Here is a 26110-nt window from a genome sequence, read left to right on the forward strand (position 1 = left end):
TGATAGGAAAGGATATGAATGCTTTGAACCTCACCGAGGACATGGCGTTGGATAGAAATGATTGGAGGAAAAGGATTCATGTGGAAGACCCAAAATGAATTTCTTTTTTGGTTCATATCGCTGACCCCAATTGTTTTGGGATGAAGGCGTAGTTGTTGTTGTTGTTGTTGTTGTTGAAGCACCTTAATTACTTTGTATAAACCACATCTTCATAGTTTTTTTGAATCATATTTTATTCAGTTTTAGCCTCTTATTCATCGGCATCATCTCTCTTTTAGTTCTATTTTTTCTTTGAAAGAAATGAAATTTCATTACAAAAAAGGTGATAAAACATCACCACCTGAATCGGTTAAGTGTTAATATAGGTAAGGAGAAGATAGATTGATTATTTTAGCAGAACCAATCCAAGAAATGTGCATATTGGGTCGTTCCCTAGTCACATACACAAGTACGCCCTTTTGGATCAGACAGGAATCAAGGTGGGATCACCTCTCCTTTAGTTCAAAAATTCACACATTCATTATATCAAGGCATGAACATCATTAGCGCCAGGGGCATTATCATGCAATATTCATTATTATGTGTTTGTTATTTGTGCTAGGTATTTAAGTGGTATTATTGTAACTATTCAGGCTGTGTTGACTTTGTTGTACCGCCCTATTAGGGCCTCTCTTCATATCATACAATATATAAAAGTAGAAGCAGTGATATTCGATGCCAAAATTTCGAGTTTTAATGTCTTTTTTTAAATGACACTCATGTCATGTGCTTTTAGTATGCAATTATGAATTTATTAAGACTTCTGTATTTTTTTCACAAAAAAACAAGTGTTACTTAAATGACACGTGTAATTTTTTCAAACAATAGAAAGCTTATAATTACCATTTAAATAGGTAAATGTTACTCTCTCTCTCTCTCTCTCTCTCTCTCTCTCTCTCTCTCTCTCTCTCTCTCTAATAGGTATAGGTAACTCTTTTTCTCTATCCCAACTTCATTCTACATCTCTCTGCTATCTCTCTCCAAAAAAGGTAATTAGTTAAGTAACTTAGTTAACCCTCTCTCGCTCTAAACAGGTAAGTAGGTAGGTATAACTTAGGCAACTCTCTCTCCCTACCCTAACTCCTCTCTAAGTTTCTCTCATCCCCTCTTAATAGGTAAATCTGAGGTAACTTAGGTAGGTAATTCTCTTTCTCTATCCTAACTTCTCTCTAGGCCTCTCTCTCTCTCTCTCATCCCCCTCCTAATAGGTAACTTAGGTAACTCTTTCCCTATTATAACTCCTCTATGTCTCTCTCTTCATCCCCCTCCTAATAGGTAACTTCCATGTAATTTAGGTAACTCTCTCTCCCTATCTCCATATATATATATATATATATATATATATATATATATATATATATATATATATATATATATATATATATATATATATATATATATATATATATATATATTTGTCAAGGAAGGCGTGTAGATCTTTTGATTGTGATTTCCGTGGCGCTTTATCTTCACAAATTAAACGTACAGTAATTAAAAATCTATGTTTGCTTTATGAGCTTAGTGATTCGATGAATTTTATTAAAACAAGAATTGATATTTCGGTGGGATTCTTATACGAGAGATCTCACCGTAGAACGAGAAAACTATAAGCCAACATCGATGGGAAAGAAAAGTGCAGCTCAATGAGCTCAAGGTAGCGGCTCTTCTCAATCATTAAAGGAGTTGATTTCATTAAACTCGACGTTATATAACCCTGTTGAACACCTTGGTGGATAAGTCTGATGACTTATTTTTCTAGGTTCTTTTTTCTTTTTGTTCACTCCATGATACATCCCTAGATAAGTAGAGCGAATTGCTGATTGCTTATGTACCCTTTCGTATATGTTGTATCTTTTTTGGTTATTCTCAAAGTCATTCATAAAGATGTTTCCAATGCAAGCTCGTAATGCCAATTAATCTTCTAGATAACCATATTAAAGGAAATCACTTCACAATTTCATCCCATAGAGCAATAAGACAAGGTTCCTCGAATGACCGGACTCTCTTACACAGCTTCCCTTCATACGTTAATACTGTCATATCAATTCATCCCATCTGAGGATACAAAAATTTATCCCGCCAGCTAGATAGCTAATGCCTATAAACTATAATGAAAAAACTCGCTTCTTACCAAAATTACGTTCAGATCAACTTCTTAAAACAAATGAGACGCATAAAACAATGATACTTTACAAGAGATCGACAAGCTCTTTGATGAGGCTCAAATTTCATTACAACAATTTCTAATGTGACCAAGATATACACTCACCAGATTAAATGGTATCGACAATCAGAATACACACTTTAGAAATTGCAGCAAAATTAAGGTGGAACGCAAACCCTAAGAACAAAAGAAACAACCAAAAAGATGACAAAAACAAAATCAAAGTCATTGATTAACACACCAGAGGTATTCGACAGGGTTATACAATGGCAGGTCTAACAGAATCAACTCTTTTAAGGATCAAGGAGAGTCGCTACATCGAGTTCATTGAGATGCACTTTCCTGTCGGCAATAGCTTATAGGTCTTTTCGTTCTATGGTGAGATCTCCTATATAAGAATTTCACCGAAATATCAATTCACGTTTTAATAAAATTCACTTGAATCACTTGGTTTATAAAGCAACCATAAATTTATAATTATTGTACCTTTAATTCGTGAAGATGTAGCGCCACGAAAATCATAATCAAAAGATCTACAAGCCTTTCCTCACAAAAATATTAAGAAAATCAAGGAATATATATATGTATATATATATTAAGAGGGGATAGGAAGAGAGAGTTACCTAAATTACCTGGAAGTTACCTATTAGGAGAGGAATGACAGAGTGAGAGAGACGTATAGAAGAGTTAGGAGATATACATATATATATAAGAAAGAGAGAGAGAGAGAGAGAGAGACGTTGAGAGAAGTTAGGATAGGGAGAGAGATTTACCTATTAGGAGGGGGATGAGAGATAAAAACGCAAAGACAAGTTAGGGTACGGATAGAAAGTTACTTAAATTATACCTACTTAATTGCCTATTTAGAGGGGGGGAGTTATCTAAGTTACCTAACTAACTACCTTTTTAGAAGGAGATAAGAGAGAGAGAGAGAGACGTAGAGATGAGTTAGTCTAGGAAAAAAATGCTACCTAATAGGAAGGGGATAAGACATAGACGTGGAGGGAATGTGTGTGAGAGAGAGATAAGCTACCTATTTAGAAGGGGATGAGAGAGAGACGTAGAGAAGTTAACCTTTACGTATTTCAATGGCAATTGTTAGCCTCCTATTGTTTGAAAAAATAACACAAGTGCCATGTAAGTAACTCTTGGTTTTTCTTGAAAAAAAAAAAAACACAAGTCTTGACAAATTCATAATTACAAACAAAAAGCACACGGCAAGAGTGTCATTTAAAAAAGATCATAAAAAATCAAATGGCACATATTCTAGAGGAGGACCATGGACCCATAACTTCATGTAGTGAATATAAGGGACAATGATTCCCTACAATATGAAATAATTGTTTGGGGTTAATTTGACATTGACTTTGGGGAAAGACAGGTTGGTGGAGGTAGTGTTTGGGTCCATCACAAAGCTAAGACCATGGTTGTCCGTATCGTGTCATATCATACGATACGGCACGATACGTATCATTACTTTTTTATATAACGATACGATACACATTCGTATCTCGATACGAGTGTGTATAGTACCTGTATCGGGTGTATTGTATGATACACCCATGAATCAACCTGTATCTTATGATACGGGTCTGGCGCACTAAAAAATACCCTAAACTCGATCTTTTTCATTTTGGGTTTAAAAGCCCTCTTAAGGGCGGACTTTTACACATGAGTAGAGGTTGTTGGAAGAGAACCCACTCACCCTAGATTTTGTGAGATCGATTTGGGGGTCGATTCATGCACAAGGGAGAGAGCTTTTGTGATTTTCTCAAGAGTGCATTTTGACCCATTTTTCACCCAAGTAGGTTAAGGTAAAAAATTCATATTTTTTGCTTGTTATTGAGTGTTTTTTGGGGAAGATGGCATCGGAAGATCCCGCATGGCAATGGTGCACTCAAATAACGAGTGGAAACCGATTGAGAATCAAATGCAACTATTGCAAAAATAGTTTTTCGGGTGGTATATCTCGGTTGAAGCATCATTTAGCCGAGACACATCATAATGTGAAAGCCTGCACGTCAAGCAAATTGTTGGGTGTCGTAAAATGGCAATACCAGTAATTACTTGATGATTTGAGAGGAAAAAGACAAGAAAGAGAGATGAATGAGACAGAAATGGAATATGGGAAGCCTTGGGAGGATGCGTATTACGAAGATAAGTTCCCTACTTCTGATCCTACAGCCCACAACATAGGATCAAAAGCAAAAAGTTTGGCAGCGAAAGGGAAATGTGTGGTTGTTGCCAATAGTAGTGTCGCGGTTGCCGCCGCAAGCAAAAAAAGAAGAAAAATAAAAGGAGCAGGAGGGAGTTCTTCGAGAGGAAGACCAGGAGGTAGAGCTAGAGGTTCTATTAGGAGCTTTTTCCCTCCTAGGACTACTCCTAGAACGCATCCTAACATTCGTACTGCTATGACTCCTTAGTATTTAGTCGAGCAAGCGAATGTCACGGTTGGTAGATAGTTCTATGATGCCTGCATTCCTTTCAATGTGTCAAATTCTCATTTTCAGGTCATGGAAGATATCATAACCATTATCGGGTCTAGATAAAAGATGCCTTCATATTATTCTTTAAGAGGAAAGAGATTGGGTGTAGCATCATGGCAGATGGGTGGACAGATAGAAAGTCGAGGAACTTGATAAATTTCATTGTCTATTGCCCTAAAGAAACCATGTTTTTGAAATCAATTGATTTGTTTGATACACTGATGACATCAGCTGTATTGCTTAGAATTTTTTATCAGGTTGTAGTAGAGGTTGAACCTCAAAATTTTGTGTAATTCCTTATTGATAATGCAACAAATTATAAGGCAGTAGGTAAAAAATTGGCAGAAAATTTTTTATCATTTTTTGGACACCATGTGTTGCCCATTGCATAGACTTCATGCTTAAGGACATTGGCAACATAGATGAGGTACATCATACAGTTGAATGATGCCAAGAAATTACTAAACTTATTTACCAAATGAGAAAGTACACTAGTGCTGTTGAGTTGACTTGTAGTGCAGTTGCAAGATTTGCTATAAATTTTTTGACAGTGCAAAGTTCAATAAAGAATAAAGTTGCACTAAAAAAAATGTTTTCATCAGATGAGTGGAATGCATATTCCCATGCACAAAAAAGAAAGCCCACAGAAATTGTAGATATTGTATTCAGAAGTGAATTTTTGGATTAATGCGTGAAGTTATTGAGAATAATTATACCTTTGGTGAAGGTGCTTCGATTGGTTGACAGTGAAGACAGACCAAGGTTGTCAGACTAGCAAGCGAAAGCGGAAAACGATATGGGAAGCGGAAGCGAGAAGCGATGCATTTCAAAATATATAGGAAGCCGGAAGCGAGGAATAAAAAAAAGAAATATAAGAATTGAATGAGAATCAAAATAAAACACAAATAAAAACTAAAATAAAAGTGACTAATATTAAATTTCATGATTTTTTAGTGTAAGAATTAAATTTTTAATAAAATCTAAAAATGATGACTACCAATTTAGCGAAAGCACATGGAAGTGAGTGAGAAGAGTTAGAGAAAACACATAAAAAGCATGAAAAGTTGAGTAAGAGAACATATAATAAGAATAAATGAAGCATGTGGAAAGCATATGAGAAGCGTGGGGGAATCGAGGTTCTCATCAAGTTTCGGAAGCAAGGAGTATCGCACTTCCGAAAGTGAGTTTCCGGGAAGCGAGCTTCCCACCTATCTAAGAAGCTTTTGGTAACTCTGAGACAGACCAACTATGGCTTATCTCTATGAGGCCATGGATAAGGCAAAAGAGGTCATTAGAGATCATTTGAAGGTGAAGAAAAAATTCTTCATACTTATATGAAACATCATTGATCATAGGTGGACTGGGCAACTTCATCAACCTCTTCGTATTGTAGCATACTATTTAAATTCTGCATTTAGATACTCCCCTGCTTTTAAAATGGACAGGAAAGTCAACAAGGGACTTTAAGATTGCATCGAAAGGTGGAACCCTGGTTATAGCATTCAAGATCAAATTCATAAGGAAATGACAACTTATGATAATACATTGTATGATATAGGGAGACCTGCAGCAGTGCGAAACCATGCCATAATGCGTCCATGTAATTTATTTTATTTATTTCAATTTAATTTTAAATTATTATTTATTTATGATGTTTTAAATGATTGTATATTTGTTAGTGTTTTATAATTGATTTCTCATTTTCCTGTTTTTTTTTCATACTTATAGTAGGTCAGGTTTGGAAGTGATGTTCCAAATCTGAGAGCTTTTGAAATTCGCATTCTAAGCCAAATATATAATAAAAGTGGATGCGAGAGAAACTAGAGTGTCTTCAAGCAAATCCATACCAAAACAACATATTAGAGCACAAAAGGCTCAATGACCTTGTCTACGTTCGCTACAACTTACGACTGAGGTAAAGGTATATAGAATTGTAAAGTTTATTTATCATTTTTATTCAAAACTCAACTAATTTTAATTTTTTCATGTCATCTTTTTAGGCAAATCGAAAAGTTATCAGTAATGAGGCGCAAAGAGCAATTTGATCCCATCAGTTTGGAACATTTTAATAAATTGGATACATGGGTTGAAGAAGAAACAGAAGCTCCTTTGAATGAAGAGAACATTGATTGGATTAACATGGAAGGAGCACAAGAGGTATATGACAAAGACGTCACGTATCTTGAGGATGATGTAGATGTCGAAGAAGAAAATGAACATGATTATGATTATTGATGTATCATGTCTTCATGTTTTATTAAAAAAAATTGTTCTTGTGAGATGTTTTTGTTTATGTAATATAAAAGTATGACTCTCATGGTATCTAATGAAGATATAAATGATTGAATATGTGATTTTATGTATATAGTTTGTGCAATTCATCATTATTTATGTCATGATTTTTTCAGAATTTTTACTAAATTTTTTAGATTTTCTTGATTTTTCTTAAATTTTTGGATTTTTTGAATTTTTTATTAAAAAATTATGATACGATACGATGCGATGTTACTATTATTAAGACTGTATCATAAAACTGAAGTTGGGTCTCTAATATGGATCGAGTTTTCTGTTTTTGATGTAATATGTAATTTTAATGTATTCGGGTATGGATCCAAATCATAATTGATCTAACCCACTTTCTGTTTTTTTTATATAAATACATACATGGAATAGGGCACGACTCCTGAGAGAAAGGAGTCTCCCTTTGCTGCCGCAGCCCTTCTTTTCATCCTGCCTCCTTCCTTCTTGTACTTCACGTGTATGGTGGTCCATTCTAACATGGTATCAGAGCACCAGGCCACTGTGTATTGAATCGTCTCCAAAGAAGGTGTCCAGTGAGACCGACGTTCCAGGTGAGTAGTACCTTCCAGTTTTCTTCTTCCTCTCTCTTCTACTATCTGAATCCTTCCCCAGTCCTTCTATTTCTCACCAATATTTTTCTGTTTAAGGTCTTGTCATTCTCTTATCTCAATATAGATTTTTGTACCCTCGATCGGGACAGATCTGATCCCAGATCTGATCATTAGATCAGACCCTGTGTGACTGCAGGTCTGTTCACAGACCTGAGTGTTGTTCAACTCCAGATCAGATCGTGCATGATTACCTTTATTAGTTTTGGATCTGAAGACTCCCGAGGCCTGAATCTGTCCAGGCGTGATTTCTTTTATCAGTTTTGAACATTCTCGTTTGTTTATATTTGAACCCAAATCTTGACTGCAGATCTGACTCCAGATCTGATCGTTAGATCAGATCGTGTGTGATTTCTTTTATCAGTCTTGGATCCGAAGATTCCCGATGCCTAAATTTGTCCAGGCGTGATTTCTTTCATCAGTTTAAATATTCTCGTTTTGTTTAGATCTGAACCCAAATTCAGATCTGAATTCTTTCTTCTAGTTCTATTCCTTCTACCTTTGTTACAATCCAGCTTGAGTTTTCCTTCCAAACTTTTCCTGCATTCATATTCCATCCGTCAGAATCTATCTTAGATCTGACGTTAATCCTTGAGTATTTGGCAGCAGTCAGACAGGTTCGTTTGCCATATTTTACTTGTTTCAATTTCAGTTTTCATGGATTCTCCTACCCTGCCATCTAGTTTTCTAGGTCAACTTATCTCTGAAAAAATGAATAACTATTTGACCGGGAAAAGGCAGATACTGCCTTTTATTAAGAGTCTCGACCTCTATGGACACCTAGATGGAACGATTTCTGCACCACCAGAATTTATTGTGCAGGAAGTTATGGATGATAAAGGAGAGGCTTCTAACAGGCTGATTCAAAACCCTGAATTTACTGCTTGGAGAAAACGAGATCAGGCTGTTGTAGCCTACATTACCTCTACTCATTCACAAGAGGTTCTTGTAGGTATTCCAGATGAGTGTTCAGAGGTGCAGCTGTAGGAACAGCTTGCAAAGACATATTAACAAATTTCAGAAGCAAGAATTATGCATTTGAAGAGAGAATTTCAGCTCCTAAGAAAGGGGAGCATGACTGTTACAGAATATATGAACAAGGTGAAGATCATCACAGACCAATTGGCTATGGTGGGTTGTATGATTTCTGAAAAAGATAAAGTTCAACAAGTGCTAAACGGGGTTGGGTCAGATTATCACATGCTGGTCACATCTCTCTTGTGTCTTCCTTCACTTCCTAAATTTGAGGATCTTCGGGCGAAATTACTACAATATGAAATTTTCATCAAAGGCGAAGATGCAGGCAACAATTCAGGAAACCAAGAAGTACTGTTTGCAGGGACAAATTCAGGGAGAGGACGTGGTTACTTCCGAGGAGGACATGGGCAGATAAGGAATAATCAAGGGGGGCACGGATTGTTACCCACGCCTAGCACACCGAGCTTTTCTGAAAATCACAAGTTTAAAAATGTTCCAACATGTTATTTGTGCAACAAAAAGGGACATATCAAGGCAAATTGTTGGCACAAGCCGCAAAACAAAGGTAAAATGAATACGACAGGATCATCAAGCAAGGGAAGAGCTGGAGGAAATCAATGGGATGAAGACAGTGTCAAGAATCTTTTGATATCAGCTTTGTCAAGATTAAATTTTAAACAGGGTGATCAAGGAACTTGGTACATTGATTCTGGAGTTGCAGCACATGTGACAGGCGATATTGGTAAGATTTTGAAACTCATCCCTTATCATGGAAATGCAAGTATTAAAACTGGAGATGGAGCTCTCCATCCAATAACTTACACTGGAAATGTGAATATTCCTCTTTCCGATGGTTCCCTAAAATTGTCCAATGTTTTTCATTCTCCTAATATTGTCAAAAACATCATTTTTGTTTCTAAACTAGTTGATGACATTCATTCTTGCATCGAATTTACTCCTTCATCTGTCTGTGTCAAGGATCCACTCACAAAGAAGGCGCTCGTTGAGAGAGAACGAAAGGGAAACATGTATATCCTAAAAGAAGCTCCTTCTTATGTTCGTAGAGTTGGACCAAAATCGTCCATTGGTCAACCATTCAAGTTGGATTCATCTAAAGATGGTTTAAGTCTGTCCTCGTATAATAAGTCAAATATTTGGCATCATCGTTTTAGTCATTGTAATAATTCCTCTCTTGAGAAATTAGTGTTGAGTGGTCTTATTTCAAAGTCAAGTCAGTGTAATAAGGTTGATGGTTTCCTTTGTTCTATCAGTCGTGTAAGAGTCATGTGCTTCCTTTTAATTCAATAAATGAAAGAGCTTCTTTTTCTTTTGAACTTGTTCATTCTGATGTTTGGGGACCTGCTCCACAATCCTCTTTGTCTGGTAGTCGTTACTATGTCACATTCATTGATAGTTATACCAGATACACTTGGATTTATTTTATGAAATACAAATCTGAGGTATTCAAATTCTTCTGTTTATTCCATGCTCTTGTTGTCAATCAATTCTCGACAAATATTCAACATTTTCAATGTGATGGAGGGGAAGAGTATCTATCAAAGAAATTTACTGAATTTCTTCAAAATAATGGAATAAGGTGTAGAATATCTTGCCCACATACGCCGCAACAAAATGGGGTCGCGAAAAGAAAACATCGTCATATCGTCGAAAGTGCCCTAAGCATGTTGCATGACACTAAAATTCCTTTAAGTCTTTGGACATAAGCATTTCACACTGCGGTTTATGTAATAAATTGGTTACCAATGAGGTTGTTAAATAATTTAACTCCTTATTTCGTATTGTTTGGTACTTAGCCTCAATACAGTCAACTACGAGTGTTTGGATGTGTATGCTATGTTCATATTGATAGTTCCCAACGTAACAAATTTCAGGATAAAGCTTGTAGATGCAAGTTTGTTGGGTATGCTGTTGAATATAAAGGATATTGATGCTATGATCTAGACACTCAACGCATTAAAGTCTCACGAAATGTTGTCTTTGATGAGAACAATGTTCAAGACTCAAACAAGGAAGAAAAGGCCACTAAGGAAGAAGAAGGCTACCAGCCGTGGCTTGCAAATGAGTTATTTGATCAGCTTGAGATGGATAACTCTACTCTATGTCATACAGTGATAAATGAGTGTGAACCCATGGAAACCAATGCACGATCTAGAGGGAACATGTTGACAGCTGCTCAGGAATCTGTTATGTCGCCCATTGCAGATGACAAAAGGTTTAAAGGGGCAGTATATGCCAGGAGAAGAGATACACCTCACACAACTGAGCAGGTCAGACGCTCAGAGAGGATTAGACACCCAATTGAAAGATGGGTAAGTTACGAGAACTTTTCCACATAAATGCAGTTATATGTTGCGCAGGTTGAAAAACAGGAAGAACTCATTGATTTTTCTCAAGCCTCCTTGTCATCAAAATGGGCAGAAGCTATGAATGAAAAAATGGGAGCCTTGCATGAATGTAGGACGTGGGAAATAGTTCCTAGGCCGCCGGATAAGAATGTTGTAGGGTCTAAATGGATATATAAGATCAAGTACAAACCTGACGGATCCATTGAAAGATATAAGGCAAGACTTGTCGCTAAAGGCTTCACACAAGCATATAGAGAAGACTATGACGAGACTTTTAGTCCAGTTGTAAAAATGAGAACCATACGACTTGTGTTATCCTTAGCGGTTCAGCATGGATGGCATTTAAGTCAACTTGATGTTAAAAATGCATTCTTACATGGTGATCTAAAAGAAGAAGTCTACATGGAGCAGCCTCTTGGTTATGTAGAAAACAATCCTGAGACACATGTTTATAGGTTGCGACGAGCCATCTATGGACTGAAGCAAGCATCATGTTCATGGTTTGACAGTTTCTCCATTGAAGTACAGCGATATGGATTCATTCGATCTCAACTTGATCATTCATTGTTTATCCTTCGAGAACACCAGGTCAGCATCTTACTCCTCATATATGTAGATGACATTATTATTACAGGAAATTCTTGTAAGCATATAGAGACCACAAAGGTCCTATTGAGTCAGAAGTTTAAAATGAAGGATCTGGGTGTTCTACGATATTTCTTGGGGGTTGAAGTGGATCGACAAAATACTAGTCTCTTATTGACCCAACACAAATATGCTCTGAATCTTTTGGAGAAATCAGGAATGAAGAATTGCAAGCCATTGAATACTCCTAGCCTGTTAAACAATAAACTCAATGCTCAGGATGGGGAGGCATATAAAGACCCAAAGTATTATCGTCGATTAGTAGGGATGCTTCAATATCTTACTTTTACAAGTCCGGATATTGCGTATGCAGTGAATCAAGCCTCTCAGTTCATGCATGATACATATACAGAACACATGAATGTTGTTAAAAGAATTCTTAGGTACTTGAAGGGTACTCTTGGAGATGGACTTGTTTATCATCAATCAAAGACAAAAGGAGAACATAGACAGCTTAAAGTGTATGTAGATGCAGACTGGGCAGGAGATCCAGACGAGAGAAAATCAGTTTCCGGGTATTGTGTTTATGTTGATGGAAACTTAATAGCATGGAGTAGTCGGAAGCAACATGCTGTTGCGCGTTCCAGTACAGAAGCTGAGTACCGATTCATGGCATCTGCTACTACTAAAGTTACATGGTTAAGACATTTATTAACTGAAGTAGGAGAGAGGGTGAACACTGCAAATCTGTTTTGCGATAATCAAAGTGCCATACAAATTGCCTTCAATCCTATCCATCATGGTCGAACAAAACACATAGACATCGATCAACATTTTGTTCAACAGAAAGTTGAGGACAAAGAAATTATCCCAACTTATGTACCAACAGGAGATCAGGTTGCTGACCTTCTTACCAAAGGACTTACGAGTGCGCGGTTTTGGTATCTCAAAGGCAAGTTGTCCATGGTACTGGACCATGCACAACTTGAGGGAGGGTATTAAGACTGTATCATAAAACTGAAGTTGGGTCTCTAATATGGATTGGGTTTTTTGTTTCTGATGTAATATGTAATTTTAATATATTCGGGTATGGATCCAAATCATAACTGATCCAACCCACTTTCTGTTTTTTTTATATAAATACATACATAGAATAGGGCACGACTCCTGAGAGAAAGGAGTCTCCCTTTGCTGCCGCAACCCTTCTTTTCATCCTGCCTCCTTCCTTCTTGCACTTCACGTGTACGGTGGTCCATTCTAACAACTATTGGGTCGATCGATACGTTACTTACAACCTTGGCTAAGATATTGATAAGAAGGCATATTAAAGTAAATTGGGAATCACAGAACCAAGAATAACAACAGGTATTTTGTCAAAGATAATTAAAGAAAACCAGTAAAAAGAGAGTAGAGAAGGAAGAAACCTGGGAAGATTGTTTTTGAGATTGCTTTGTTGATTTTGGAACAGATGGTTAGAGGGATAAAAAATGTTGCTTGAACAATAGCAATGGGAAAAGGAGGGTGTATCAATGTACCATCTTAGGCTGAGTAAAGCTAGGGAAAACATCTACCCATTTGCAATTTGTCCAAAAAAATTGAAATTGAATGTCATTTATATGATATACTCAATGAGATAAACTTTTTCAAATAAAATTATGTGCTTTATATTCATTTATGTATTTAAACTTCTATTTATATTTCATTATGCATTTTAAGTTTTCTCATTAGTGCCTGTCCTTGGACAGGTTAATCTACTAGTAACAATTAAAGTGTGTGCAACCCCCACACATGGGAGAAAAGATTGGGGATTTTTTAGGCTTTGCCTTCTTCCCTCTTCTCCCCTTCCATCTTTACAAACTATTACGGTATCAGAGAAACACATCTATGCATCATCTTAATCATCTAAGTGATGGATGATGAGAATACCCAATTCCCTACTATGAACCCATAGGCTCAACTTCAATTGGCACTCCATCAGAATACTACTCCCAATGCAAGCCTAATGGGTACACCAAATCCCAATCCTAACCACTCTTATCCCAATGCTAGCCTAATGGGTGTGCCAAATCCAATCCTAACCTCTGATATCAAAATTTGATTCAAATCTCGTTTCTCAAAACTACAATCAAGATGAACAATTCTAACTATTTCAATTGGAAGGTGTCATTGTACCACACATTAAGTTTCTTAAGCTCTTGGGTCACATTGATGGAAGTGGCAATATCTCTCACCCCCCCCCCTCCTTTTGAATTATAGCTCGTGGGGATGTTAAGGATGATGGCTCCAAAGAGGTTCTCATGATTCCAAATCCAACATATAAAGAGTAGATGATTCAAAACCAAGGCTTGATTGGGTGGATATATTCTCCGCCTTGTCCGAGGAGATAGTCACAAGTAGTTGGGCTTCCTACTGCACGAGTTATGGAATGTGCTTCATGAAGCATACGCTTGAGTATCACTTGATAGTGTGATGCAACTTTGGCAATCTTTAATGGAACATAAGGAGAATAAATCTATTTCGGAGTGTCTTGTACCTCAAACAAATATATGATCAAATGGCTATAGTGGGGCAACTGGTAAATTAGCACAATAAGGTTTATTATGCACTATGTGGCTTGGGAGAAGAATACAAAAATTTGTGGTAAACATCTCTATGAGAGAAAAACTCCCTTCATTTTTCGATTTGAGGCTACGTTTACTTAGTCATGATGCCATGTTTGGGAGGAAGAATACCACTCAAGGAGCCATCAATAGCCTCTCTCATGATGTTCTATTTGCCAACAACAACTATGGAGCAAATCGAAAAGGAAGAGGAAGAAACAATCATAGAGGAAAGGGATGTGGCAAATATAACTTTGGTGGAAGAGGCATTCCTCCAACTCCCACCGTCAATAATGATGGCAAGGCACTTCATGGTGTGCAGAAAATCCCAAAATGAGTTGTCAGCCGGGCAAGTGGGAGCAGAAAGTGATTCGATAAGCGGAACAGGGAAGCGAAGCACTTTAAAATTTTAGGAAGTAAAAAGCAACTTAGAAGCGAACCAAGAATCGTCTCGTAAGCGAGAAAAGAAGCAAACAGGAAGCAACCTAAGAAGCAAACCGGAAGCAAACAAGGATTCGAAAGAGAAGCGAAAGGGAAGAGAGTAGGAATTGAAAGGGAAGCAAAAATGTATATTTTTCTAATTTATCAAAATATAAGATTTATATTATCATTGACAAAATAAAACATGACTAGATAACATTAGTAAATTAGCAAGAGTATTACTATATAAGATAAAAAATAGAGAATGATTACAGAAAAAATACAAAAAATCACATAAATAAGACTAAAAGTCCCCAAAGATATTTATTGATATTCCCTATTCATACATGAGCTTTTGAGTTTTGACCAACACAACCCAAAGTGAGGAGCTCGCCATATATGCACCATTGCAGACCCCACATTTAATTCTTATGAAAGTGAATCTCGGTCCCAGTCATTATATTTAGTTCATAACTTTATATAAATAAGATCACCCACAACATTTAGTTATTTATTATATCCCCAAATAGGAAACCGATAAAGAAAACCAGATAACAGAACCTAAAAGAAAAAAAAATGATCCAAATTGCTAATATGCTTTGAATTATAAAAAACATGAATGTAAATGCATATATCAAATAATCAAACTACTTTTATATAAGCTAATTGATTGACAAAGCCTTATCAAAACTTTCAAATAATCAAATGTACACTTCAAAGCAGTGTTGTTAAAAACGCGCCTCAAGGCGCAAAAAGCACACCTCGCCTCAAGGCGAGGGCCTTTGTGCCTTGAGGCGCTGTTAAAAAGCGTAAACCCATGTAGGCGTACGCCTCTTGCGCCTTGAGGCGTACGCCTTGAGGCGAGGCGCGCCTCAGCGTGAGGCGCACACGGCTTATTTTGTTGGTCAAATGAGGGTCAAATCCCTCATTTGACCAACAATAACATCTCACCCCCGACCCTGATAAGGGTCGGGAGCCCTAATTTCCCTAATCTCCTCTCTCTCTCTCTCTCTCTCTCTCTCTCTCTCTCTCTCTCTCTCTCTCTCTCTCTCTCTCTCTCTCTCTCGTCTCTCACACTCTCTCGCTTCCCTGCCTCCTCCTTCTCGCAGGAAGTAGCTGCGATGCCGGCAACCCTTGCCAGACACCAGGTAACCCCGACCCCCTTCATTCATCCTTGGCTGTTACTACAACCTTTCTTTTGGATAGTGCTGATCAACAGCATAGACAAAAAAAGAACAAGCTTAAATGTTTAAAAGTTGAAAATGTAGTGTGAATGATTACTGATGCAAAAACACTGATTTGGTCCTCTTGATGCTTGCAACTATGTATGGACCAAGCGATTCACGTGCATGGGTAGACAGTGAGTATTTGAGCTAGCTGCGCAGATGGTTTTTCAACCCAAAAATTGTTATGTCCAATTGCCATTCACGTGTAGAATTTTCGGTTGGCTTACTGAGATATTTCAGTGATTTAACTGCCAAGTCAAATTCCAGATATTGAGGTTTTGCTACGAGCAGTATCACGGTGCTGTAGGCCATTAAACAGAAAAAGAAACTATTGAGTTACTCTTTAAGAAAGTGCACTGCAGCTGTTCCGGACCGCCATGTTTTTCACCTTTTTGCTCTGATGTATATACCTCTTTGGCACTCTAGAGTGCCCCACAAGGCCTTACGGCCTAAGAACCCCGTGTATTCGGACCCTCTCTTCCCCTCTTGATGTACTTTGCTTTCAAGTATCTATAAAGAAGCTTTTTGCATCTCTCTCTCTTGTGCTTGTGCATACGCGTACTCTTGCTTCCGCTCGTGCGCGTGTGTTGTGCGTTGTTTGTGCGCTTAAAAGGCCTGCCTTCGGTGTGTGATTGCCCGAAGCTACGTCACGGGGGCCTTCGCTTCCCATCCCGTGACAAGTTGGTACCAGAGCCTTGTCGACATTGGGAGTGACAATGGCGCCGAAGAAGATTGCCATGACTCCTTCAAGCAGTGTGGTTCCTGCTGAAAAGGACTTCATGGCCGATGATCGGGTGTCAGCCATCTCGCGCGATGTGGCGGAGCTGACTGGGTCAGTGACCAAAATGGAGAAGTTGGTTAATGGAACTTGTGTTGCTTTCAGAGATCTCAATGCAGAGATCAAGACAGCAGTAGAGGGAGTGGAAGACTCGGTGGAAAGTCTTGCCACTAAACTTAACTACTCGGTGGAGGACTTTTCCACCAGATTTGATGCTTTGTTGGGTCGGTTCAACATCATGGCTGCTGAATTGGATGTTGTTCGACGAAAGAATGAACAGTTAGAGCGGCAGTTGAGAATTGCCCCGACTGGCGGTGTTGCGGCATATGTGGAGAGACCACGATACAGGCTACCTGAGCCCGCAAAGTATAAAGGCACGCGGGATTCAAAGGATCTCGAGAATTTTATCTACGAGATGGACCAATTTCTAGAAGCTGCGAGGATAGAAGAGGACGCAGATAGGCTGTGCACCGCAACAATGTACTTTGCGGATGAAGCGACCCTTTGGTGGAGACGTCGCTTAGGTGATGTTCGACGGGGATTGGTTGCTATAACCTCATGGGAAGACCTCCAGAAAGAAATGCAAAACTACTTTCTGCCTAAAAATCAAGAGAAAATGGCCCACAAAAGGTTATTGGCATTGAAACAGACAGGGTCAGTACATGACTATGTCAAGGCATTCTCTTCGATAATGTTGGAAGTGGAGAAAATGGATGATGAGGATCGGTTGTTTTACTTTGGCAACGGGTTGCAAGGATGGGCAAACCAAGAACTTATCCAGCATGACCCCGCAACACTAGCTGAGGGGCTTGCGGTTGCAGAGAAACTTGCCGAGCTGGATAGGAATGACCCTGCATTTCAAGGCAGACAGCAGGGAAATGATCTCAACAACCGAAGGGACAATCGAAGAAATGACCAAGAACAAAATGTTGGTCGGGGAAACCAGCAAAATCATGGCCGTCAAGATGGCCAAAATAATAATCAAAATTGGAATAACTTCCAAGGTGGTAATTATCGTCGCCGCGACTGTCGCATCTGCCATGGGGATCATTGGCAGGATACATGTCCCAATAGAAACCGCGGTCAAGGGAATTGAGATAACCGCGCACCCCGAGTTGCGAATGTTGTTCAGGGTGAGGAATAGGATCAACTTGCAGAAGCGCCAACAGTTGGCGCAATGCAAATGATGAATGCAGTAAAGGTCGCAACCAGTGTGGAACCGACGGTATGCAAAGAATTGATGTATTTGGAACTTTTGCTCAACGGAAGACTTACCAAGGCATTGGTAGACACGGGTGCCACGCACAATTTCATCTCGCGTGAAGAAGAAGAACGATTGGAATTACAGTGGAAACAAAAAGAGAGTCGCATGAAAGCGGTTGATTCAGAGGTTAAAGCCATCTATGGCGTTGCTCGGGATGTACCAGTGCGGATCCACAACTGGTCAGGAAGGATCGCGCTATCAGTCGCACCCATGGATGATTTTAAAGTCATCCTCGAGATGGAATTCTTGAGAAGCAACAAGACAATGCCGATGCCCCACCTCAACGTTGTCAGCTTTGAGAGTGAGAGTCAGCCCTGCATGGTTACTGCGATGACAGAAAAGCCTTGTGAGCGTTTGGTGTCTGCGCTCCAGTTGAAGAGAGGCATGAAAAGTGGTGACGAGACTTTTCTTGTCACAATCCGTGCTACAGATGAGGTAGAAAAAGTCGCGGATGTCCCAGAGGCCTTAGCGCCAGTATTAAAGGAGTTCGGTGATGTTATGCCCGCCGAGATGCCGAAGAAGCTACCTCCGAGGCGCGAGGTAGATCATCAGATTGAATTAATATCGGGTGCACGGCTACCCGCAAAGGCTCCTTATCGCATGGCAATTCCTGAGCTGCAGGAATTACGCAGACAATTGGATGATATGCTCCCGTGCTCTTTCAAGCAAAGCACGATGGGTCGAAGCGGTTGTGCGTCGACTATAGAGCACTGAACAAAATGACGGTGAAGAACAAGTACCCGCTTCCTTTGATCGTAGACTTGTTTGATCAACTTGGAAAGGCGAAGGTCTTCTCTAAGTTGGATTTGAGATCGGGCTACTGGCAAGTGAGATTTGCAGAAGGGGATGAGGCAAAGACTACTTGTGTAACGCGATATGGGGCGTTCGAATTCCTTGTCATGCCCTTTGGCTTGACAAACGCGCCCGCTACCTTTTCGACCCTAATGAATAAGATCTTCTACCCGCACCTCGACAAGTTTGTCGTCGTCTATTTGGATGACATAGTGGTGTATAGCGACTCGATGGAGCAGCATGTTCAGCACCTTCAGATTGTGTTTCAAACTTTGAAGGACCACGAATTGTAGGTCAAGCGAGAGAAGTGCCTATTCGGTCAAAAGAAAGTCCATTTTCTGGGGCATATTGTTGGAGGAGGCACTCTCAAAATGGACCACAAGAAGATTGAAGTTATTCAAGCATGGGAGCCGCCCTCTAAGGTTCCTGAGTTGCGCTCTTTCTTGGGGATTACAAATTATTACCGACGCTTCATCAAGGGATACTCGCAGATTGCGGCTGCGCTCACAGATCTGTTGAAGAAAGATAGACCATGGCTATGGTCTGATGCCTGCCAGAAGGCTTTTGATGGGTTAAAACATACCTTGACAAGGGAGCCAGTGCTGAAGTTGCTTGACTGTCGGCAACCCTTTGAAGTGCAGACCGATGCGTCTGACTTTGCTATTGGTGGGGTGTTGCTCCAAGAAGGACATCCCATCGCATTTGAAAGCAGGAAGTTGAACGACGTTGAACGTCGATACACGGTGCACGAGCGCGAGATGTTGGCGGTCGTGTATTGTCTCCGCACATGGAGACAATATCTCTTGGGATCACAATTCGTTGTGCGCACTGACAATGTTGCGACAAGCTACTTCCAAACTCAAAAGAAGCTGAGTCCAAGGCAAGCACATTGGCAGGATTTCTTGGCAGAATTCGATATGGTCCTCGAGTACAAGCCAGGCAGGACCAATGTTGTGGCCGACGCCTTGAGTCAAAAGGCGGAACTTGCAGCTTTGCTCGCTTGGGAGGACAATGTGAGCCAACCGATGAGCGATCTCCTTGAACAAGTGCGAGAAGCTTCGAAAAGTGACCCAATGACTCAACAATTGATTGCATTGGTAAAGGAAGGAAAGACGCGGAGATTCTGGCTAGAGGATGGTTTGCTCCGCGCTGCGGGCAATCGTCTAAATATTCCGCGACAAGATACCTTGAGGAGGCGCTTGATGCACGAGTGCCATGATACTACTTGGACGGGTCACCCAGGACAACAAAGGACCTTGGCATTGTTGGAACGTGCATTTTACTGGCCGCAGATACGCGATGGCGTAGAAGACTATGTGCGGACTTGCTTGATTTGCCAACAAGACAAGCCCATCAATCAGAGACCCAATGGACTACTGGAGCCCCTACCTGTGCCGAGTCGCCCGTGGGAGTGCATAACCATGGACTTCATTGTAAGCTTGCCGAAAGCACAAGGTTGCAGTTCGATTTATGTGGTTGTGGATAGGTTCTCGAAGTATGCTATCTTCGTGCCTGCCCCGGCCAGCTGCTCAGCCGCTGATACTGCAAAGTTATTCGTGCAAAACGTAATTAAGCATTGGGGAATTCCAGAGAGCATCGTCAGTGATCGTGATGCACGCTTCACTGGCAAGTTTTGGCGAGAAGTGTTTCGCTTAATGGGGACGAACTTGCATTTCAGCACAAGTTTCCACCCCCAAACCGACGGACAGACAGAGAGAATAAACGGCATGCTGGAGGAATACCTGCGGCACTTTGTCAGTGCCAACCAAAGGGATTGGGTTGATTTACTTGATGCGGCTCAATTCTGCTACAACCTTCAAAAGAGCGAGTCATCCGGCCATAATCCATTTGAAGTCGCAACTGGACAACAGCCGCAGACTCCGCACTCCCTTGCTGCGCGAGGACGTGGAAAAGCACCTTATGCATACCAGTTTGTCAGGAACTAGCAAGATCAGACAGAGTTGGCGAAGTCATATCTAAACAAGGCAACCAAGCGCATGAAGAAATGGGCAGATGAGAAGCGTCGCCCAGCAGAATTTCGAGTTGGAGACAAAGTGTTGGCCAAGCTCTTTCCTGACCGCACAGTTTATCTTTCGGGGCCACCACCGAGGCCTTATTCGCAAGTATGATGGCCCCTTCACCATTATCAAACGTGTGGGAAACTTGGCGTACCGACTGGACTTGCCAGCAAACTTTCAAGTGCACCCGGTATTCCATATATGCAACCTGAAGCCATTCCATGAAGATGAAGGAGATCCTCAACGGAGCATGCCTCAACGTGCTCCGATTCCACAGCGAGTTCCTTCAACAGTTAGTGTACCAAGCAGAGATCCAGATATCATCCTCAACCATTCCAACAACTATCTAGGGGAAGTCAAAAAGTACTTAGTGCAGTGGAAGAGATTGCCAGAATGTGAAGCCACCTGGGAGAAAGCCAGCAGCATGTTTCAGCATCGACACCTTGTAGAAGGCTACCATGAACAATTGGCGTCGAAGACGGCGCCAACTTAGGTGGGGAAGCGTGTTCCGGACCGCCATGTTTTTCACCTTTTTGCTCTGATGTATATACCTATTTGGCACTCTAGAGTGCCCCACAAGGCCTTACGGCCTAAGAACCCCGTGTATTCGGACCCTCTCTTCCCCTCTTGATGTACTTTGCTTTCAAGTATCTATAAAGAAGCTTTTTGCATCTCTCTCTCTTGTGCTTGTGCATATGCGTACTCTTGCTTCCGCTCGTGCGCGTGTGTCGCTTGTGCGCTTAAAAGGCCTACCTTCGGTGTGTGATTGCCCGAAGCTACGTCATGGGGGCTTTCGCTTCCCATCGCGTGACAGCAGCCATACATGCGTCTGAAAAAGATTGTTTCCAACCTCTTTCAATTGTGCCTAACCTTTTTTATGAAATGGAGGTTTTGGAGTTTGATTCAGGTGGAAGTGAATCCATGATCAATCTGGACCATGTTTTCGTATAAAAAAATAAAAACAAAAATAAAAAAAGATGCTTGATAACAACGTAATCAAGGTCATGGTCCAGTTTCTTCAACCAAACAGATAAATAAGTTTGTTTTTGGCAATATAGTGTATCTAGTAAGAACCCTTATAATAGGCATACTTCTGATTTGTTGTTTGCTTAAATATTGCTAGAATGCAAGTACAGTGTTAATTACAAACTCTATACTTCTGGTTTTATTTTGTGTTGGTTGTTGCTTCATCAATAAAGCATTTCTTATTTATTTATAATTTTAAATATTTTTTATAGTTTTTTTAAGTTTAAATTTTTTTTTTAGGCTTACGCTTTGCGCCTCGAGGCTTACGCCTCGCCTCAGATTTTGGTGGAGCGCTTTTCACAACACTGCTTCAAAGTCTCATATCATGATATAATCACAAGAAACAAGATCCAACATAGGAGAAGAAACAAAAATGGAGAGAGAGGGAAAGAGAGTGAGAGGCATAGACACAGAGAGCGAGGGAGAGAAGAGTGAGAGACAGAGAGACGAAGAGACGGAGAACAAGTGAGAGACAGAGGGAAAAGAGAGAGAGAGAGGCTGAGAGACAGAGAGGAGAGTCAGAGAACGAGTGAGTGACAGAGGGAAATAGAGTGAGACAAAGGGAGAGAGAGTGAGAGGCAGAGAGACAAAGCAAGGGAGAGGAGAGTCACGACTGAGAGAGAGAGAGAGAGACGGGCGTACCTGAAGATTACACACATGGTCGCCCATCGTCGGAGGAGGTCGTGGCCGAGAGAGAGAGAGAGAGAGAAAACTTGGGAAAGTCGAATAAGGCATCGACTTTCCCTTTTACATGCCCAAAAAGACTGTTATACCCTTAAAAAAGGTATTTCATTCTTTTGTGTTTTTTTAGTAAAAACTGAATTTGTAAGGGCTAAAAATGCCCTTTAATAGAAAGCTTGCTTCCCCTAATTGGGAAGCGAGCTTCCCAATTAGAGGAAGCTCAATTCCAATTGAAGGTAAGCAAGCTTCCCATTTAGGGAAAATGTGTTTCTTCTTAAAAAGGAAGTGCACTTCACATTTAGGGGAAGCACACTTGCCATTTCAAAAGGGTGCTTCCCTAGGCGTTTCGGAAGCACATGGTTTTGCGCTTCCGAAGCGCATTTTGGGGAAGTGTGCTTTCCCGTCTGAACAGGCGCTTCCGGTAACCCTGATCCCAACAATTATGGTGGTTATGGACAGTAACATAACAGTTATGGGAATGACCCAAATTATGGAAATTATGGGCAGCCTAGCGGAAGGATATGGATGGAAACTCTTCAAATTATGCCAATATGGTGTGGCAAAAGGAGGCTAGTTCAAGCAATGCTATGATTGTTTCAAGCATGATCCCCCTAATCAATTTGAAGTAGACGATGCTTGGAAAAAGTCATGCTACTACACAAAAGGAAATGGTAAACTAGAATGTCATGGAGTAACATAGATTGATCAATCGACTTTATATAAAAAATGAAATACTAATATTAATGACAAAAAATACAGGCATGCATACCTCGAACTAGTAAATGACATACCTCGCAGCTATCAAGAACCAATGATTTAAGCATTGGGCAGCCACCACCATCAGAAAATACATCACAAATAGAATTTTTCAGGGATTCACACTCACTAAGGTCCACGTCTTGCAATCTCTGACATTGTAAATGAACAGAGGTCAAACTTTCCTGCTTGTGCAATACCAATTTCTGCATGGTAGATAATAGAGTTAGATTCAGATGTCATCAAACAACAAAGTGGGATAGTTGACAGGCATCGTTTCCACAGAAACCCAACCTGAAGAGCATTTGAGGTGATACTTATCCGATTAAGAACAGGGCAATTAGACACAGTGATAGATGAAAGGGAAGGGCACTGCAAGTTTAAATCAACAAACCTGAAAAAAGCACAGATAATTTGCACTAAGTCTAAGCTTTTGTATAAAAAGTTTAATGTGGATCAAGAACATAGTAACATACTTGCGGCAATGGACAAGACTGATGTTCCGTAAGTGTGGCAAGTCTAAACTGACCGAAGTCAACAGCAAGCAGCAGTCAAGCTGCAGTGCCTGAAAAATTTTCAATTCTACAAGTAAGAACAACTGACATCATGCAGGCAACAGAAAAATGAACCACATAAATAAATGGCTATAGAAAGGAAAAGAACATAACCAACCTCTAGCATGTAGCAGTAAGACAAAGCTGCCATGGAAGAAGAATTAATACCATCACAGTTACGCAGGTTCAGATCTGTTAGCAGCGGTAGTCTGACAGACTTCCAGGAGATGTAACAATCCAGAGCATCAAAAACAAATCAACTGAACAAAGCCAAAAGGAAGAAGGGGGGGGGGGGGGGGGAAGAAAAAATACAAACCTCCAGTGAGATATTTGGGCAATAAGATGCATCAAGAACACAAAGATTTGGGCATGTAAGTGCAATTTCTCTTAAAGTTTCATCACTAACAGAGGAACAGTTTGACATATTTAAGGATGTCAATAAAGGGCATGATGTAGCAATTGATCGTACTCCAGCATCTGAAAGTTTGTTGCAGAAGGCTATGTTCAACTCTTTCAGTTGTGGACAGCTGAGCATGGCATGTGATATGTTGGTACGCTTCAAGGACAAAGATTCTAGCTGAGGACATCTGTAAAATGCCATGGTTCAGAGACAGGAGCACATTGTGATGAATTCCGTAAGAGATTCAGTACAATTTAAGACATTTAAATGAAAAGATTAGCACATTAATCTCTGCACCTTACTGAAATACGGTTTACACGACATTTTGTCATGCTAAGATGGTGCAACCTGTCATGGCAAACAAGTATTTCTGAACTACCATTAGCCAGATTGGATTCTGTGATGTCCAACTTGCTCAAAATGGGACAATCAACCAGAGCATGAAAGAAAGCATCACTGAACTGTCCTTTTCCCCAAACTAGAACTTCTAGGTTCCTGTAGAAGCAGCAATTCATTTTAGCGACATTACATAAAACTGAAAGCAGTCAGGAAAAAAAGTCAAGAAAACATGCACCACAATAGCTACTAATAGCATACACAAAGAAGCCTACCTAAGAGAGGTCAATGCCTTTTGAGCAAGTATATCAACAGCAGGGGTACCAAGAATATTCACTTCAATAGCATTGGGGTATCGACTGCACATATCTGCGACTGCAGGTGAGGATAATTACTAATCTAGTCTCTAATATAATCGAAGAACAAGATGTAAAATCTCATATCAGAATGTGCAGTTTGAACAGGCATGAAATTCCCATGATTCCAACTAGAAAGACAAGAAACAAAGTGCTTACACTCTGATGGTGTAATCTTCCTATTTCTAAAATCCCAACGCCTCCAGAAGTCTTCATGGGCACTAGCTGCTCGCCATTGCCTACATACTCTAGCAGCACGGCAGAGATTAATGAGGTCTAGAAATGAAAAGACCTGTCACACATGAAAATTCTAATTCATGAATAATGACACAATGTAACAATTCCATAAAGTATAGAAAATGCTAATGAAAGAGACAGGAAGCATACCATATGCAACAGATCATCAGTAAGGTCCATCCTGACTTCATAATCCTGCAATTTAGAGCTAGCACTCTCATCTTCATCATCATTTCCACGATCACCACCAGGGTCTGTGAGACTTCTATCATAACTAAGGCTTGAGTTGAGGTAGACTGGCATTTCACTTCCAGATGAAATAGATGTGCCCTGAGGAAGACATTGACCTGTATTGGATGGCGTCCCAGAAATGCCAGAGCCAGAGTCCATGGCTGAATAAGCACATGCACTACAAAAAAGTGGCAAATCCGGATATCAGAACCTTCTCATGATAGGCAGTAGCATAACAAATTTGCAAACATATTTATTATATAAAACCTCACTATTTTCCTAAATGACATTTGGCTGAGATTGTTCCTCATGCATAAAAGCCACAAATGGGAGATGATAAAACAAAAACCAGGAACATGTGCTACAAAAAGAAGCAAAGATAAAATAATACTTTTTTTTTGCAATTTCATTCCTGCATTCAATAATGAATAAATAATAATGTTTCAGTGAATAAAAACAACCAGAACTAAATGATCAGTATAACGGTGAGAACAGAAACCTAACTCAAGATTATACAACCTATTGTAGTACAAGGAGCCTGTACTAAGAACTTAGTTGTAAAAGGGGTTAGGCGGAGCCTAGGCGGTGATCCCCTAAAAAGACTAGGCGGACTAGTCAGTACCCCAATTAAAAAAATTTGAAAAATTAAAAAAAATATGTAAACAAACTGCTAAAATCAATAACAAACATGTATACAAACAAAATCAATCAACAATAAGCAATAGACATAACACATGTCGTTGAACACTATAAAGCAATTATATTAAATAACCTGCTCAAAACAATTAAGAATAAATGAACAATTGAACAAACAAACCATACAACTAACAATATGAATGAACAATATTCAAAAAAGAAAACTAACAATAGACATAAAATAAGGAATAGACAAATAAGAAGAAATGAAC

General features: G+C 39.8%; 1 protein-coding gene across 1 annotated transcript in view; it reads right to left on the reverse strand.

Annotated features, from left to right (window-relative positions):
* The window catches only part of LOC149816509 (F-box/LRR-repeat protein 15-like), a 57898-nt gene that overhangs the window by 24701 nt on the left and 7087 nt on the right, over nt 1-26110 (reverse strand). Inside the window, exons 2-10 of the mRNA XM_089987175.1 lie at nt 25122-25380; nt 24894-25026; nt 24654-24753; nt 24340-24537; nt 23959-24229; nt 23761-23859; nt 23565-23653; nt 23383-23482; nt 23124-23294 (exon numbers count right to left, since the gene is read on the reverse strand). Coding sequence (XP_089843301.1) covers nt 23124-23294; nt 23383-23482; nt 23565-23653; nt 23761-23859; nt 23959-24229; nt 24340-24537; nt 24654-24753; nt 24894-25026; nt 25122-25380 — 1420 coding nt within the window. The remainder of the gene's footprint in view (nt 1-23123; nt 23295-23382; nt 23483-23564; nt 23654-23760; nt 23860-23958; nt 24230-24339; nt 24538-24653; nt 24754-24893; nt 25027-25121; nt 25381-26110) is intronic.

The sequence above is a fragment of the Nuphar pumila genome, chromosome 14 (genome assembly GCF_984573655.1).
Source record: "Nuphar pumila chromosome 14, dmNupPumi1.hap1.1, whole genome shotgun sequence".
In the NCBI taxonomy this organism is placed as follows: Eukaryota; Viridiplantae; Streptophyta; class Magnoliopsida; order Nymphaeales; family Nymphaeaceae; genus Nuphar; species Nuphar pumila.